Consider the following 15,000-nt stretch of genomic DNA (forward strand, 5'->3'; position numbering starts at 1 on the left):
GGAACTCGCTCAAGGACCCCTGGGGGGTCTCCAGACCACACTGATAAGGACAACCTCGATGTGACTTCAAGTTCTCCATGCTCTGGCCTCTAAACAAATCAGAATCCATCCTGGCTAACAGCACCCGCCCCGTGTACAGTACATAAGAGTTTCAGACCATTTCACTGCTAAACCGCGTTGGTAAATATGGCTTTAATTTTAGCAGTACTTAAACATAGAGTAATTATCTACTCTATGTTTTATATAATAAAATAATAAATGTTGTATTTAATTGCCTTGTTTGTTTTTTTATATTGTGTAGAGTGGTATTGTGTATTAGTACAGTTTTTACAACTGCACAACCAATTGACCCTCTGGGGACAAATACTGTTCTACTCGACTTGACTTGAAGTCATCAAATATGTTATTTTTTCAATCTTGTATGTGTAAACAGTATAAGCCAATAGTACATTAGTGTGTTGCCAGTCGGTTGCCTATAGGGGATTCTGTATCCCTGATTCAGTGCTGAGACATTCTCTATTATGCTTAAAGGAGCACATTTTCAACCTTATCTTCATATAATTGGTCCTCACTAATGCCCACCATACAATACTATAACAGCCCTACAATTTCCATCTACTCATTCTGCCTCTCAAAGGTGAGCTATGGACAGTTCCGAAACCTGCCTATACCAATGACATCATCGTTGATGGGGATTCCAAGCTAAGTTCTTGGAGAGTTAGCATGCTGAAATATAGAAGCCATTCTTTATTTCTCGCAGTAATAAACACTAAAACAAAAGAAGTTTAAAAATCTTGTTGGATATTTTACTAAACCTGCCTACCAATGATGTCACTTATAGGCAGGTTTCTGAACTGTCCACAGCCCTCCTCTGAGACACAGGGCGAGTAGACCATCTTATAATGAGCATTAGTGAGGACCAATTACCGTATATATGAAAATAGTTCAAGTGGTCCTTTAATTTATAGACTGTCATACCTTGAATATAGCCAATCTACAAGCTCACAACACGCCACGATTCGATGCCTTGTTGTGAGCTTGCAGATCGGCTATTGTCGACGGGCACCGCCGACCGTGCAACAAGTTATGAATCGGGCTTTTGATAAAAGTAGGCTAATATCATATTTCCAATGTTGGCTGCTGTTATCCAGCCAAGCCACCAGGCTCTCTGTAGTATAATGCCATCCAGATGACGCTGTTTAAAGCCACGCTGCTGCTTGAAGCTTGTGGGGTCATAATCTGCGTAATCTGACATAAAGCCTTTCCCAACAGATATAATCCAATTAGAAGAGAAAAACTCACCCAGACATGACTCTGTGATAGTGGACTGAATGGGGCGGTGGTTGGGGGGGTCAGGAGTGTGTGTGGATACATTGGAAATTAGGCTATTATCCCGTCTACTCCGCACACAAACGCACGCACGCACACATGAGCGCACACTCTCCCTTTGATGTCTTTGTCCCATCTTAAGCCGCATTAGAAATTTCCAGCTGAACAAATGTTGCAAGAAAGAAAGACTACAGTACGTATCATTTCAAACACAAACAGAAGAGAATGACTGTATTTTTTAAATGATTTGTTTTTGCCCCAGAGCCTCGCAACTCTGTGCCAAAAATTACTTATACATGTAGGCTATGTAAATATTTCAATTTGTTTCTCGCTTTGCTTAGATTGCTTAGCAGTACAGTTGTTTCAGGCCAGGGGGTTGAAGATGAAATCGTAAGATTGAAAAAGGGTTTTCCGGGCTCCTCAAAGCCGGGGGGCCCCAGGGGGAAGGTAAACCAAATTATTTTTCATTTTGTTTTGCTAAGAGCTGAAAGTGGACTGTGTGCACTCTGAATCCCAGCATTTAGACACAAGGCGAAACAGCAAGTGTTCTAAGCTGCTGAGAGAGGGAAAACAAAGTTGTTGTGACACCGTCAGGAAGAATGATGTGGGAATTGTCAGGAAATGTGTGTACTTAATAGAATCCTAAGTGTTAATTCATCCATTTGTAACTCAGAGCGTGTGCTAATGCAAGGACCCGCTGCTTAATATGCATTAGGCCACGGAACCCCATAACTCTGACTCCATTTGGTTTGGTTTGGCTGCATTTGGTGGCATTTGTAAATTAACAGTCAGGATGTTGCTGTGTACATTGCGTAGACCTATGAAACAATTACATACCCTGTATATTTGTGTACAGTATGTTGTCTCGCCAGAGGCCCGTACATGTTTTCTAGTCTAAATTATTCCTCTCACTATCACACTATCACATGAGCGGAGCTTGTTACCGTCAATCTACGGCGCATTATTGTGGCTTCACGGGGATTGTCAGCTATGAATGGCATCGAAAGGGAATTTAAATTCCCTGTTTGTGTGAAAACATGACATCTGGGATTGTTGAGGAGTTGAAGAATTAATTGAAACCCACATAGCAGGCAGCAACATGTCACTCTCAGCCAATTGTCTTTTTTTTCTGATTAGAGCACATACTTATATGGACTAGTTGTGAGTTTTGACGGCAGTTATAACTCAGGCATGCACTTTAACCACTTAAACCTTAGCGTCCCTATTCTGAGGGCAAACATTTGGCCGAAATAGCCATTTGTACATTATGCTCTGAGTTAAATTAACACATTTTACTGTGTACCTCAACACTGTTGTTGGTGAGGAAATGCTCTTCTTTACGGTCATGGCCAGATCACACAACTCTGTCCAACAAGGCTCTATGATAGGGTTTAGAAGCATAAAGCACAGTGTGTTCTGCATCCTGATTCATATCTCTATGAATCGGTTGCACATGGTGGTTTTATGGGTTGTAAATTAAATTACTTTGTTGCATATAAGGACCTGCATATGACCAGTGCTGGTAAAAGTACTCAAATCTTGTGGTTAAGTAAAAGTATCAATACTGCAATGTAGAAATACTCTATACAAGTAAAAGTCCGGAATTCAAAATCTACTTGAGTAAAAATACAAAAGTATTGGCATCTAAATGTACTTAAAGTACCAAAAGTAAAAGTACTCATTATGCACAATGTCCCATTTCAAGTTTTCAAATGTATAACAATCTTTTGAAAATAGCAGATCTACAAGCTGTGAGCTTGTAGAAATAGCTGATCTACAAGCTGACGTGGTTGTGATCTTGTGGAATCGGCCATTTTCGGCTAAAAGGTTTGGTGTAGAAGGAAATACTAGCGGACCTAGTAAAGAGCCCTGGGGGACTCTGGTTGGTCAACTAAGTATACAGGGCTTAAAGTGGTTAACCACTGCTCGTGATCTATAATCCAACATCCATAACACTGTGGATGTTTTGTTCTGTAAATCAAGCGCTCACGCTTGAGATAGGTTGTTTATTTGACTTGGATTTGGAACATGCCTGACCTTGGATCTGCCGTTAATGCTGGCACATACAAGTGACTTTGGTTGTGTCTGTATAGACTAATAGTGCTGGCATTTTGGCAGTCTTTGCACTCATCCATAAACTTGCTATTAGTGGCTTGTAAATTGCATGGCTTTCAAACAGCTGTGTGCTGTAAGGAAGCCAGACTGTGTGGAGGAGGAGAGCATCATCCTTGTGTCCTTGTATCCTCCAGTCCTCACCATATGGAGGACCTCTAAAATAGTGAATCTTACGCTGGGGAATAATTCATTAATGGTGGATTCAAAATAAAGCATGCTGCGCGCGCGTGCGTGCGTGCGTGCGTGCGTGCGTGCGTGCGTGCGTGCGTGCGTGCGTGCGTGTGTGTGTGTGCGTGTGTGTACGTGTGCGTGTGTGCGCGTTCGTGTGTGCGTAGCGCGCGTGTTAAACACGATGCAGAGTAATGACTTCTATCTGTATCTAATTCCGAACGCAGCACCATAGGACTGTACAAACACAGCTGCTACACACACTCACACACACAACACTCTTCTCGTCGCCATGTTCCCACAAACAATTACACACACACACACACGTTTCTACACGGTTAAACATTCACAGATGAATCTCTGTAGTGTGTACACAAGTGTTTGCACAAACAAGTGTTCAAAATGTGTGTAAATAGTATTAATGAGTGAGGGCAGGTCAGCAATGTGTGTGTGGGCTGGCTGAGGTGATGAGCCTATTACGTAACACACACACACACACACACACACACACACACACACACACACACACACACACACACACACACACACACACACACGCACATTTTAACTATTTATTTATGTCCACACAAAGGGGAGCATACAAGGACACAAATATTAAAGGTGCAGTAAGATTACACTCACAAAATCATGGCATATGTCTTCATGATACCACTCAGTACTCTATGGGTATAAGTAACAGCGTCTCTGCCATATGTGGCGGCTGCCAATTATAGCAGAGACAGCACAATACTTTGCCAGCCTTTTTGAGTCCTTTTTGGGCATCCAAATATAAAAACAAATAGTCTGCGCCCATAGCCCAGCTCTGAGATGGTATGTAGGAGTGGTTGGTATTTAATGACCTTGGTCATAAAAGCTTCCTCTAGGCTAGGGTCAAAGGTGCAGGCTATCTCTAATACAGACACTTCTCTGGACTCTTCATCAACATCTGGTGTATTAGCTGTCAAATATGTAAAGATGTCTGCGTTATCACAGAGATGAAACATGGATGGAATGACACGGGAACACACACACACACACACACACACACACACACACACACACACACTCTAGCTATGACACTAGCCATGACAACAAGCCACTAATTGACTGCCATAGACCATATTCACACGGCGGCCATATTGCCATTAAGTCAATGAAATGCCACCTCAGTTGCCACCCCAGTTGCCACAGCAACGCAATGTTAAATTCCAAAATGGCCGCCGTGTGAATATGGACTATGAAGGGAGAGGAGCAGGATGGACGGACGGATGGATGGACGGACGAACGGGTGGGCAGATGGACGGACGGACAGACAGACAAAGTATATGGCGCTGTTTGTTTCAGTTCACTCCATGAACCAATTCTGTGGCAGGCCACAAAGTCACATTTCAAACCCATTTGACGAACAAAAACGACATCCTCAATGTCCCACAAACTACTAAGTCTCTGAGCTCTTTCCTTGACACGCAGCGCAGCAATGAACTATACTACACTGTAAAATTCTGTCATGATGTGAGCATTAGGTCACATCAGTCTCTGTAGGCGTTCCTCCACACAGAGGAGTTGTGCAGCGCGGCAGACGTGTGATTTGGCCCTCAGAGAAGAAGCATCATGAGACGAGACATTTAGGAGATGCATTTAACCCATTAAGACCGGGAACACATCCGTGTCATTTTAGATTTCTTTGGCTATTCAAAAATAGCAGATATACAAGCTCGTAGCTTGTATATCTGCTATTTTAGAAAAATCGTGAAAACGTGTGCAAATCTCTGAATATATCCACAAGTTCCCGAGGGCGTTGTGGGCATCACTTCCTGTCGATTTGATCAGGTATCAGGGATCAAATCGTCAGGAAGTGATACCCACAACGCCCTCGGAAACTTGTGGATATGCTTTTAAAGCGAACATTTGAAACTCAAATCTTTGCTTCTGGGGGGGGGGGTCCCTGGAACTAAATATTTTGAGATGGGGTCCGTGGTCAAATACATATCATTTTGGGGGTCCTTGACATGAAAAAGTTAGAGAACCACTGATATAGCAACATAGGTTAAAAAAAAAAAAAAAAGATCAATAACAAAAAAGTAAATAGTAAATGAAAGAATGCATAGATAAAGAGTCTGAAGGTGGCGCTAGAGGAGTCCATGGGCTCAGCAAGTTTCATGGAAATCCACCCATTATATTGTGAGATATACTGTATAGTGTGTGCAAGAGGAAATGTTGGCCAAATGGTGGCGCTAGAGGAAAAGAAGGCCATGTGGAAGGTCCTAAACAATGTATCTCAAAAACGACACATTTTTTAGATACGTTGTTTGGGACCATCAGCTCCCCTACCGTCTGTCTCTACTTCAGCTTTCCTGGTGTCGGTCTCTTCTACACTGTCTCCTTCTCAGCTATCCTACTGTCTGTCTCTCATGCACTGTCTATCTCTCAGCTTTCCTACCGTCTGTCTCTCCTACACGTCTCCCTCTCAGCTGTTCCTACTGTCTGTCTCTCCTACACCGTCTCTCTCTCAGTAAGCAGCCTGGGATACATGAGAGAGGGCAGGGGGGACAGACCGCGAGGGAGGGTGAGAATGATGAGAGAGATAAGAGAGAAAGAGAGAGAGCAAAGAAGAATGAATGGGTGTGGGAGAGAGAGAGGAGTTTAGCTTTTATAATGAATGGATTCAGGGACAGAGCGCACACGCACACACACGCACACACACACACACACACACACGCACGCATCCTACAGTCACCCAACGCCTTGAGAAGAGAATACATAATGCCACAGAGAGTGACTGTAATCAACTCTGATAAATATTAATAAACATTATCATACACTCTAGGGTGGGAGGGAGACAGCAAAGAGAGAGAGAGAGAGAAGAAGAAGAAAAGAGATTTGTGCCTTTGTCCTTATTGTCTGTTATAGGAAGCTATTTTCACTCTGACGTCTTGCTTGTGTTTTATTGCTAGAGACACACACACACGCACACACACACACACACACCACTCTTCTCATTATCAGCCCATTTCCCTCTGTTTGCTTCCGTTGTTTAGCTCCTCTTTCTTTGGAGGGCAAGATAAGAGGCGCGCACAGCCACCCACTCACTCACTCACCCACCCACCCACCCACCCACCCACTCACTCAACCCCCCCCCCCACACACACACACACACACACACACACACACACACACACACACACACACACACACACACACACACACACACACACACACACACACACACACACACACACACACACACACACACACACACACACACACACACACACACAGTGGCGACGCGTAGTGAGCTGTTTGATCTGCCATTTAAACATTTTTGACATCTTTTTCATTTTCTTATTTCTTAGGGATACCAGGTTGAAAGTGGTTCAAAGTAATCAATACAATCTTGAAATCAATTTTAAAAAGAATAGTTAACCAATAAAATAAGGCTCAAATTGGTGGCTGTGTTAAAATTAAGATCACGGACAAAAAACGACTCCTACATTTCTGGTTTGACATTAGGGGCGAAATCACCAAGATTATGTTGAATTATTGCAGAGGACGGAGTTCTGATTTGCCATTATTTAGCTGTAAAAGGTTTTGAGCCATCACTGTGAATCCTCGGAACGGAACATCCTTTGAGAATGGTTTAATCCCCAGGATTTAAGAGCAGGTACGGTTGTGTATCATCTGCATAACAGAGGAAATTGATTGTTGTGTTTACAGATAATGTGGCCTAATGGAAGAATGTTGAGTGAGAATAATATGGAACAGTCTCTCTGTTTCTCTCTCTCTCTCTCTCTCTCTCTCCCTCCCTCTCTCTCTCTCTCTCTCTCTCCCTCTCCCTCTCCCTCTCCCTCTCTCTCTCCCTCTCCCTCTCTCTTTCTCCCCCTCCAACCGCCCTCCACCCTCCTCTGTGAGTGCGTGTGCGTACGTGAGTGTGCATGTGAGGCAGTTATCTTATTGCGGATGCTGTGGTCGTAGTGATGTGTGGAGCTTTGCCACAGGGCTGCTGTGCAGCCGCCCAAAGCCATGCAAGGTGACCCGTGACTACTGGACCTCCCTGGCACTGGCCCGGGCCTGCTGATGGCTCTAATTAGACCCATGGGCACTAGAGAGACAGCACCACGGCCACCGGTCAGGAGCTGTACATGTACATGCCACGCCTCGCAATCACACAAACATCGTCTTCCTTGTTCGAATGGCCTGGATGAAAACATCCGGTAAAGTATAGATGTGAGTCGAACGGGCATAAGGCAAGCCAATGGCCGACTTCATGTCCGGAGGGCCTCAGTACCTGGTGGTCAAGGCATTGAGCGCGGCAAACGCATTGCGAAACACGTTGCGAAAATTGTTGTATAAAAGCTAAACACAAAATGCTTTGTGTTTCTCCGACCAAAGACATTGGTCCGTCCGTATGCACCGCTTAATCCATTACAACAGGGAGAGCGTCGGCGTCATTTTAGATTTTTATGTTGGCTATTAAAAAATAGCAGATGTACAAAATTTACTTGAGTAAAAGTTCAAAAGTATTGGCATCAAAATGTACTTTAAGTATCAAAAGTTAAAGTACCAAAATGTTTGAAAATAGCCTAGGTATAAAATAGGGCTAAAGTGGTTAATGTATGTTTTATAATGTAATATATTTTTATCTGCAAAGTAACTAGTAAAAGTTTTCAGGGGAGTAATTGTAGGGGAGTAAAATACAACATTTTGCCTCTGAGATGTAGTGGAGTAGAAGTAAAAGTACTGAAAATTGGAAATACTCAAGTAAAGAAAAGTACCTAAAAAGTACAGTACTTGGGTAAATGTACATAGTTACTTTACACCACTGGGGTGTGTGTGTGCGTGTGCGTGTGCGTGTGCGCGTGTGCGTGTGCGTGTGCGCGTGCGTGTGCGCGTGTGTGTGTGTGTGTGTGCGCGTGTGTGTGCGCGTGTGCGTGTGCGTGTGCGTGTGTGCGTGCGTGAGGATGATATATTAATCAAGAGTTGCATCCCCAGGGACCGCTGACATCGTCCTTGATGGATCCAAGCAGCACAGCAGATGGCTGTAAAGGACAGTCGTGTAGCGTCGCTCTCATTAGCATAATTATTTTAATTCTGTGTACATTAAAACGTAGGAGTTTTACACCATCCTGCAGCGTGCCAGGGTGTGCTTACAGTGGGAGACCCACGCCACACTGCCACCTTGAATAAACCACCTACTGGGATGTTATTATGACACACACACACACACACACACACACACACAGACAAGATTGAGTGGGTTGACCTATAGGAGGAAGAGTGACGATGTATAGTAGCTACTGAGAGAGAGAGAGAGAGAGAGAGAGGAGAGAGAGGGGGGGAGATGAGAAGAGAAGAGAAGAGAAGAGAAGAGAAGAGAAGAGAAGAGAAGAGAAGAGAAGAGAAGAGAAGAGAAGAGAAGAGAAGAGAAGAGAAGAGAAGAGAAGAGAAGAGAAGAGAAGAGAAGAGAAGAGAAGAGAAGAGAAGATTAAAGGAGAGAAGAGAAGGAGAAGAAAGTAGAAGAGATGATATAGGAGGAGAGGAGGGGAGGTGTTGAGGAGAATGGGGTTAGCAAAGTAATAGCAGTGGTTTTAAGAATAACTGCTTTCAATTGAGAAAGGAGAGAGAGAGAGAGATGGAAGGAGAGAGAGAGAGAGAGGTGGAGGGAGGGAGAGAGAGAGAGAGAGAGAGAGAGAGAGAGAGAGAGAGAGAGAGAGAGAGAGAGAGAGAGAGAGAGAGAGAGAGAGAGAGAGGGCAGTCAAGAGATTTATAGCAGGTTGTTATGGAGCAGCAAGTGAATAACACAAGGTAAGACTGGGTGAATTATTCATCACAGCACTGTGTGTGTGTGTGTGTGTGTGTGTGTGTGTGTGTGTGTGTGTGTGTGTGTGTGTGTGTGTGTGTGTGTGTGTACGTGCGTGAGAGAAAGATGCTGAGGATGAATCGAAAATCGGAGAAAGTGACAGCAGCATGAATGAGTGGTGCAGATGAACACACACACACACAGACACACACACACACACACACACACACACACACACACACACACACACACACACACACACACACACACACACACACACACACACACACACACACACACACACACACACACACACACACACACACACACACACACAGGTAGCGTTGTTGTCAAGCAGCTGCTCTCCTTTTATATAAATGAGAATTCATGCTGTTTTCCTTAATGTCTGCCGCACGGTTTGAGAAGCTCTGATTGGACGGTGTCTGTTACCAACTAAAAGCAACACGTATAGGCCTCACACACACTTACACTACCACATGCTTTTTGTTCGGTATTTACACACACACACACACACACACACACACACACACACACACACACACACACACACACACACACACACACACACACACACACACACACACACACACACACACAGACAGACAGACAGACAGACAGAGAGATAGATATGTACACACACACCCACACACTACAGTATCGATCGATCGATAGACATATAACTATATAATATACATATTCTGTATATCTACACATGCACACACGCACACCTCTGGTTCTCTGTCTCAGCAGGCTACTAAAGTGGAGTGCTGGACATTGTCCAGTACACTTTCAAATCCTGAGTGCATTAAGTGGAACCAAATGGACCCTACGGGTCCATTTGGTTCCACTTAATACACTCAGGATTTTACAGATGCGTCCCAGGCTGACAATGTCCTCCTGTTCAATATACTACAGTACGTGAACTGACTGTATACCAAATATTCAGCACGGCTGCAGACTCGTCCCATAAAACAGCCCAGAGTACATAAACCTCGCTGAAAGATATTGATCCGCTATCGATCTTCCCAATTACATCCACTTTGGCCGTGTGGCCGAATGGGTGGAGACAACCAGAGGGATTCTTATTATACCTGGAGACCTTTTTAAATCAGTGGTTCTCAAACTGGTTGTTATGTCAAGGATCCCCAAATTGATATGCGTTTTGACGCGGACCCCCATCTGAAAAGACGTGCTAAACTTGTTGAATCATTCTTTTTAAGAATGATTTGGATATAGTATAAACATTGGTTAAAATGGTTAAACTGATTTTGAGGCTATATTGAGAAATGTTGTCGGGACCCCACTAGAACCACCTCAAGGACCCCTAGGGGTCCCCAGACCCCAGTTTGAGAACCACTGTTTTTTTTTAAATGACACACAGTCTCCAGGTTCCATTGTGGAAAGTCATGTCACATCTGTCCCATCTTCATTCATTGACAGAAACGTAGCCACCTCAAGCGAGCGTGAAACCACTTTTGTGACCTTGGAGAATTTGCTTCATCAAAGTGCGTGCGTGTCTGTGTCTGTGTGTGTGTGTGTGTGTGTGTGTGTGTGTGTGTGTGTGTGTGTCCGCCCCCCCCCCCCGCTCTTGCCCAAAAATGGAGATCCAAACCGAAGTTCTCGATAACATCAATATGACGTCATCAATATCTGATCATTTTGAAGTGTTAAGTGGTCAGATGTGAAAGATTTCAAGATTTTAAAGATGGGCCCTGACCCAGAAACGGTTGAGAACCAACTGCCCTTAAAAGTCTTTGGATTTGGTTCTGCGATGCATTTCTACTGAACTCTCTAATTGTTTCCACCCAGTTTTAAACAACCAGAGCTGTGAGGTTGCCCTCAGTCTCTGTTGAGCAAAGAGTTTAAAGGCTGACTTGTGAGTCGAATACACTTCTACACGAGCCACACACGCACACTCACTCACGCACAGGATCAGCGTTTTCCCTGCAAACGTTTTCCTGGCAACGATTAAAAGGTCATTCTCAGAGCATTTAGCCTTCCCGGCTTACTCAACGGTTAACACACACTCACACACCTACTAAAACACTACTCTTATCATCATCATCATAATCATCATCACCACCATAACCACTACACTCTTCTCATTCTCAACCTTTTTCATTTCAAGGACCCACAGTTTTATATGCATTAGGCCACGGACCGCCACTTCATACCATTTTTCATCTCTGGGACCCAAATTTAGAATTTAACCCTGTAGAGCAGTGGTTTTCAACCTTTTTCGCGTCAATGAATGACCCCCAAATTGACACATATTAGCCTAGGGACCCCCATTTGAAAAGATATGCCAGGGACTCAACCATTTCGATTTTCTTGGGGGTCCCAATCGACACAGTAGTATCCTCATCAGTGTTCATTTAACTCTGAGAGTGTACAAATGGAACCAAATGGACCCGTTAGGGTCCATTTGGTTCCATTTGTACACTCTCAGAGTTACATACACACTAGGTTCAATTTGGTTCCTAACTATTCATTTGTCTGGGGACCCCCTGGAACCCCCTCAAGGACCACTGGTGGTCCCCGGACCACTGGTTGAGAACCACTGCCGTAGAGCGTACAAATGGAACACAGTACAGTAAGGGTCCATTTGTACCCTCTCAGATAAACCTGTAACTGCTCAAGGACCGCTGGGGGGGTCCCCGGACCCCACGTTGAGAACCACTGCGCTACGGCAACAGGGAATTAGTGGATTAATCTATTAGTCCTTGGTCTCTCCTCAGTGGACTGTTTCTGCGCACGCAGACAAAGGTCAAGCTGAACTCATTATCCAGTTGGGATGGAGGGTAAAAACAAACCCTGTGGGTTCTGTTTGTATTTTTGGAAACCAATGACATGTTGTCCAGGGTGCTGCTTAAGCCCAGGGTGAGGTGATGACGCCCTTCAAACGAGGGTCGTTGTCTTATTGGTTGTCGTCACTGTCGGGTGGAAACCATGTATGTTGATACAGTATGTTTAAAAGAAGGGGGGAAAAATGCCCTACTTCATCGTAGTAGCGAAAATAGCCGATCTACAATGTACTTTTGCTATTTCTACGTTTTTTTGCAAGTGAAAGTGAAAATGTTACGGTAAATATTTAATGAATGAAAAGTATTAATAAGAGCTTGTGACTAAATGATAACTACATCGGATACATCTATTGAGTTATTTTTTCAATTTCTTGGAAAGTAACGATGTTGGACAGGGTTTCCACCCGACAGTGACGATATGCATGTAACGCAGTGTTAAACCCAAGTGAGTTTAGGATTAATCACCACTTACACAATACATAACTCCTCCCAGAAGGCACCAACCAGTGAGTCAGAGGGAGAGTTTGGACCAACAAAAGAAAGTGGAAGATGTGTAATGATGATGTCAGAGACTTAAAGGGGAATTTCACTTTAGAAAAGGGAGGCTGCTGAGCAAGAGCAGTGTGCGGGATTTTTTGTTCATGAAAATATTTTTTTCAAGTTTGCTTCACTTTAGAACATTTTCACCTCTTCTCCGGCGTTTGCGTTCCCCCCCAGACAGATTTTAAGTTGCAATGAGTTATTTCATTATGTTAATTCATTGATTTGATTAGTTTGGTTACCTGTCGCAGCCGATTGGGAATCATTCATCATTATGACCACACTCAATTGAATTCCCCATAAAAAAAAATGGTGGAGTTGCTTACCGAGTTGATGCAGGCCAGCTCCTTGTTGAGGAGCCAGGGCAAGGAGAGCCGGCCCTCGCCCTTGTAGCAGGACTGGATCCTATCCTTAATCTTCTCCTTGATCTTCCTCAGCGTGAACAGACACAGGGCCGTCTCCTTGGGAGGCTTGTCCCGGTTCTTCTGGCCCTGGGCGAACACGGTGAACAGCACCTCCTCGTGCTCCTCCAGGCCCAGGGACCGCGCCAGCCTGGCGCCGGGCCGGGTGATGTAGGCGTCCTGCACCAGGCGGTACTCCACGCCGTCCTTGGTGCAGCCCACGGGGAACTCCACGTACGAGTAGAACTTGGGGTCGTCCACGCACAGCCGCACGATCTTGGAGGTGAAGAACTGCTCGCCGGCCGAGTCGGGCGACGTCAGCTGCGTGTCGAGCTGCAGCGTGAGGTAGTACACGAACTGCTCGCTGTGGAAGCCGTACACGTAGTAGATGTCGAACGCCGGGAACTTGGACAGCGTGTCCGACGGGATCTTGAGCTGCGACGACACGAACTCGTCCTGGTAGACGAAGCTGAACATCTCGGCGTTCTCCTCGTTGGACGTGAGCCTCCGGCTGGACAGCGTGGGGAAGTACTCCGACTTGCCCTCGATGGGCGTGCCCACGAAGAGCTTGCCGCCGCCGCCGCCGCCGCCCCCGAAGAGGTCCGGCGGGATGACCACGCCGGACATGGTGCCCGCCTCGGCCACGCCGGACAGGTAGTGCTCCTTGCGGTGGTGCGGCTCGCCCAGCTTGAAGAGGTCGTCCAGCCGCAGGAACTGGCAGATGCCCTGGGACGTGCTGCCGCACGCGATCAGCCGGTTGTGCCCGGCGTCCAGCAGCAGCAGCTTGTTGATGTTGGAGGTCTGCGCCAGCTCCAGCGGGCACGACTGGACGCCCGGCGGCGGGTAGCAGCGGGGGTTGTCCGACACGGGGCCCGTCACGTGGCTCCGGAGCTTGGTGAGGTTCTCCGAGAGCTTGTAGATCCAGTTGACGGCGCCGAGGTACACCTCGCCGCTGCGGTTGTGCACCACCAGGTGCGTGAGGCCCCCCTCCGGCGGGGAGAAGGAGAGGAACGGTGCCGGCGGCAGCGGCGAGGGGGGCGGGGGAGGGGTGGCCATCAGGGAGAGGGGGAGGAAGAGGAGAGGGAGGAGGAAGGGCGGGAGGGGGCGGGAGGGCATGGCGGTTAAGGAGGGGAGGGGAGGAGCGGATGGGGTGTGTGTGTGTGTGTGTGTGTGTGTGTGTGTGTGTGTGTGTGTTAGTGTGCAGACAGTCTGGAGCGCCGCAGGCCACCGGGGTTCCAGAGGGACAAGGAGAAAGGCCACCAAAACGCGATGCTCCTCGCTCGTCTTGTCTTTTATTTGTGCGTCTCTTCCCCCGCTGAGGTTTATAACGTCATCCCCTGCAGCCTCCTATAGCAGCTCTGCAACACACACACACACACACACACACACACACAGAGAGAGAGAGAGAGACAAGGGGAGAAGATTATTAGAACCATTTACCAAGTCAGAGACATAATCGTCGATATTGTGGTGGAATTATTGCGAGTCATTTTAAAGATTTGATGGCAAAAAAAAAGAGAAAGGGAAGCGCCTTGGTTTGTTTGTTTCAAAATAACAAAGTTGCTGAGCTGTGGTTCATTCAATGTCGTCTCTCTTAAATCCCCAAAAACTCATTTGGGCTCCGTGGCTTCTGGTTTATTGACCAGCAGTGACGGCAGAGTGCATCTTTTAGACATCATTCCTTTACCTATTGATTGTCTGGAAGTGTAAAAGAAACACAGAAACACACACACACACACACACAGTATTCAACGTGTCGTGCACCAGCATACGTAATGCAAGTGAGCAAGCGCACGGCGCGCGCACACTCTCTCACACACACACA

At 45.9% G+C, this 15,000-nt stretch overlaps 1 protein-coding gene across 1 annotated transcript in view; it reads right to left on the minus strand.

The window, feature by feature from the left end:
* Nucleotides 1-14,257, minus strand: part of LOC311054112 (plexin-A1-like) — a 323,060-nt gene extending 308,803 nt beyond the window's left edge. Inside the window, exon 1 of the mRNA XM_084069992.1 lies at nt 13,101-14,257. Within this exon, the coding sequence (XP_083926118.1) occupies nt 13,101-14,231 (1,131 nt within the window). The 5' untranslated portion in view covers nt 14,232-14,257. The remainder of the gene's footprint in view (nt 1-13,100) is intronic.
* Between the last annotated feature and the right edge of the window lie 743 nt (nt 14,258-15,000).

This window comes from Gymnoscopelus microlampas (genome assembly GCF_963454915.1).
Source record: "Gymnoscopelus microlampas genome assembly, chromosome: 10".
Taxonomy (NCBI): Eukaryota; Metazoa; Chordata; class Actinopteri; order Myctophiformes; family Myctophidae; genus Gymnoscopelus; species Gymnoscopelus microlampas.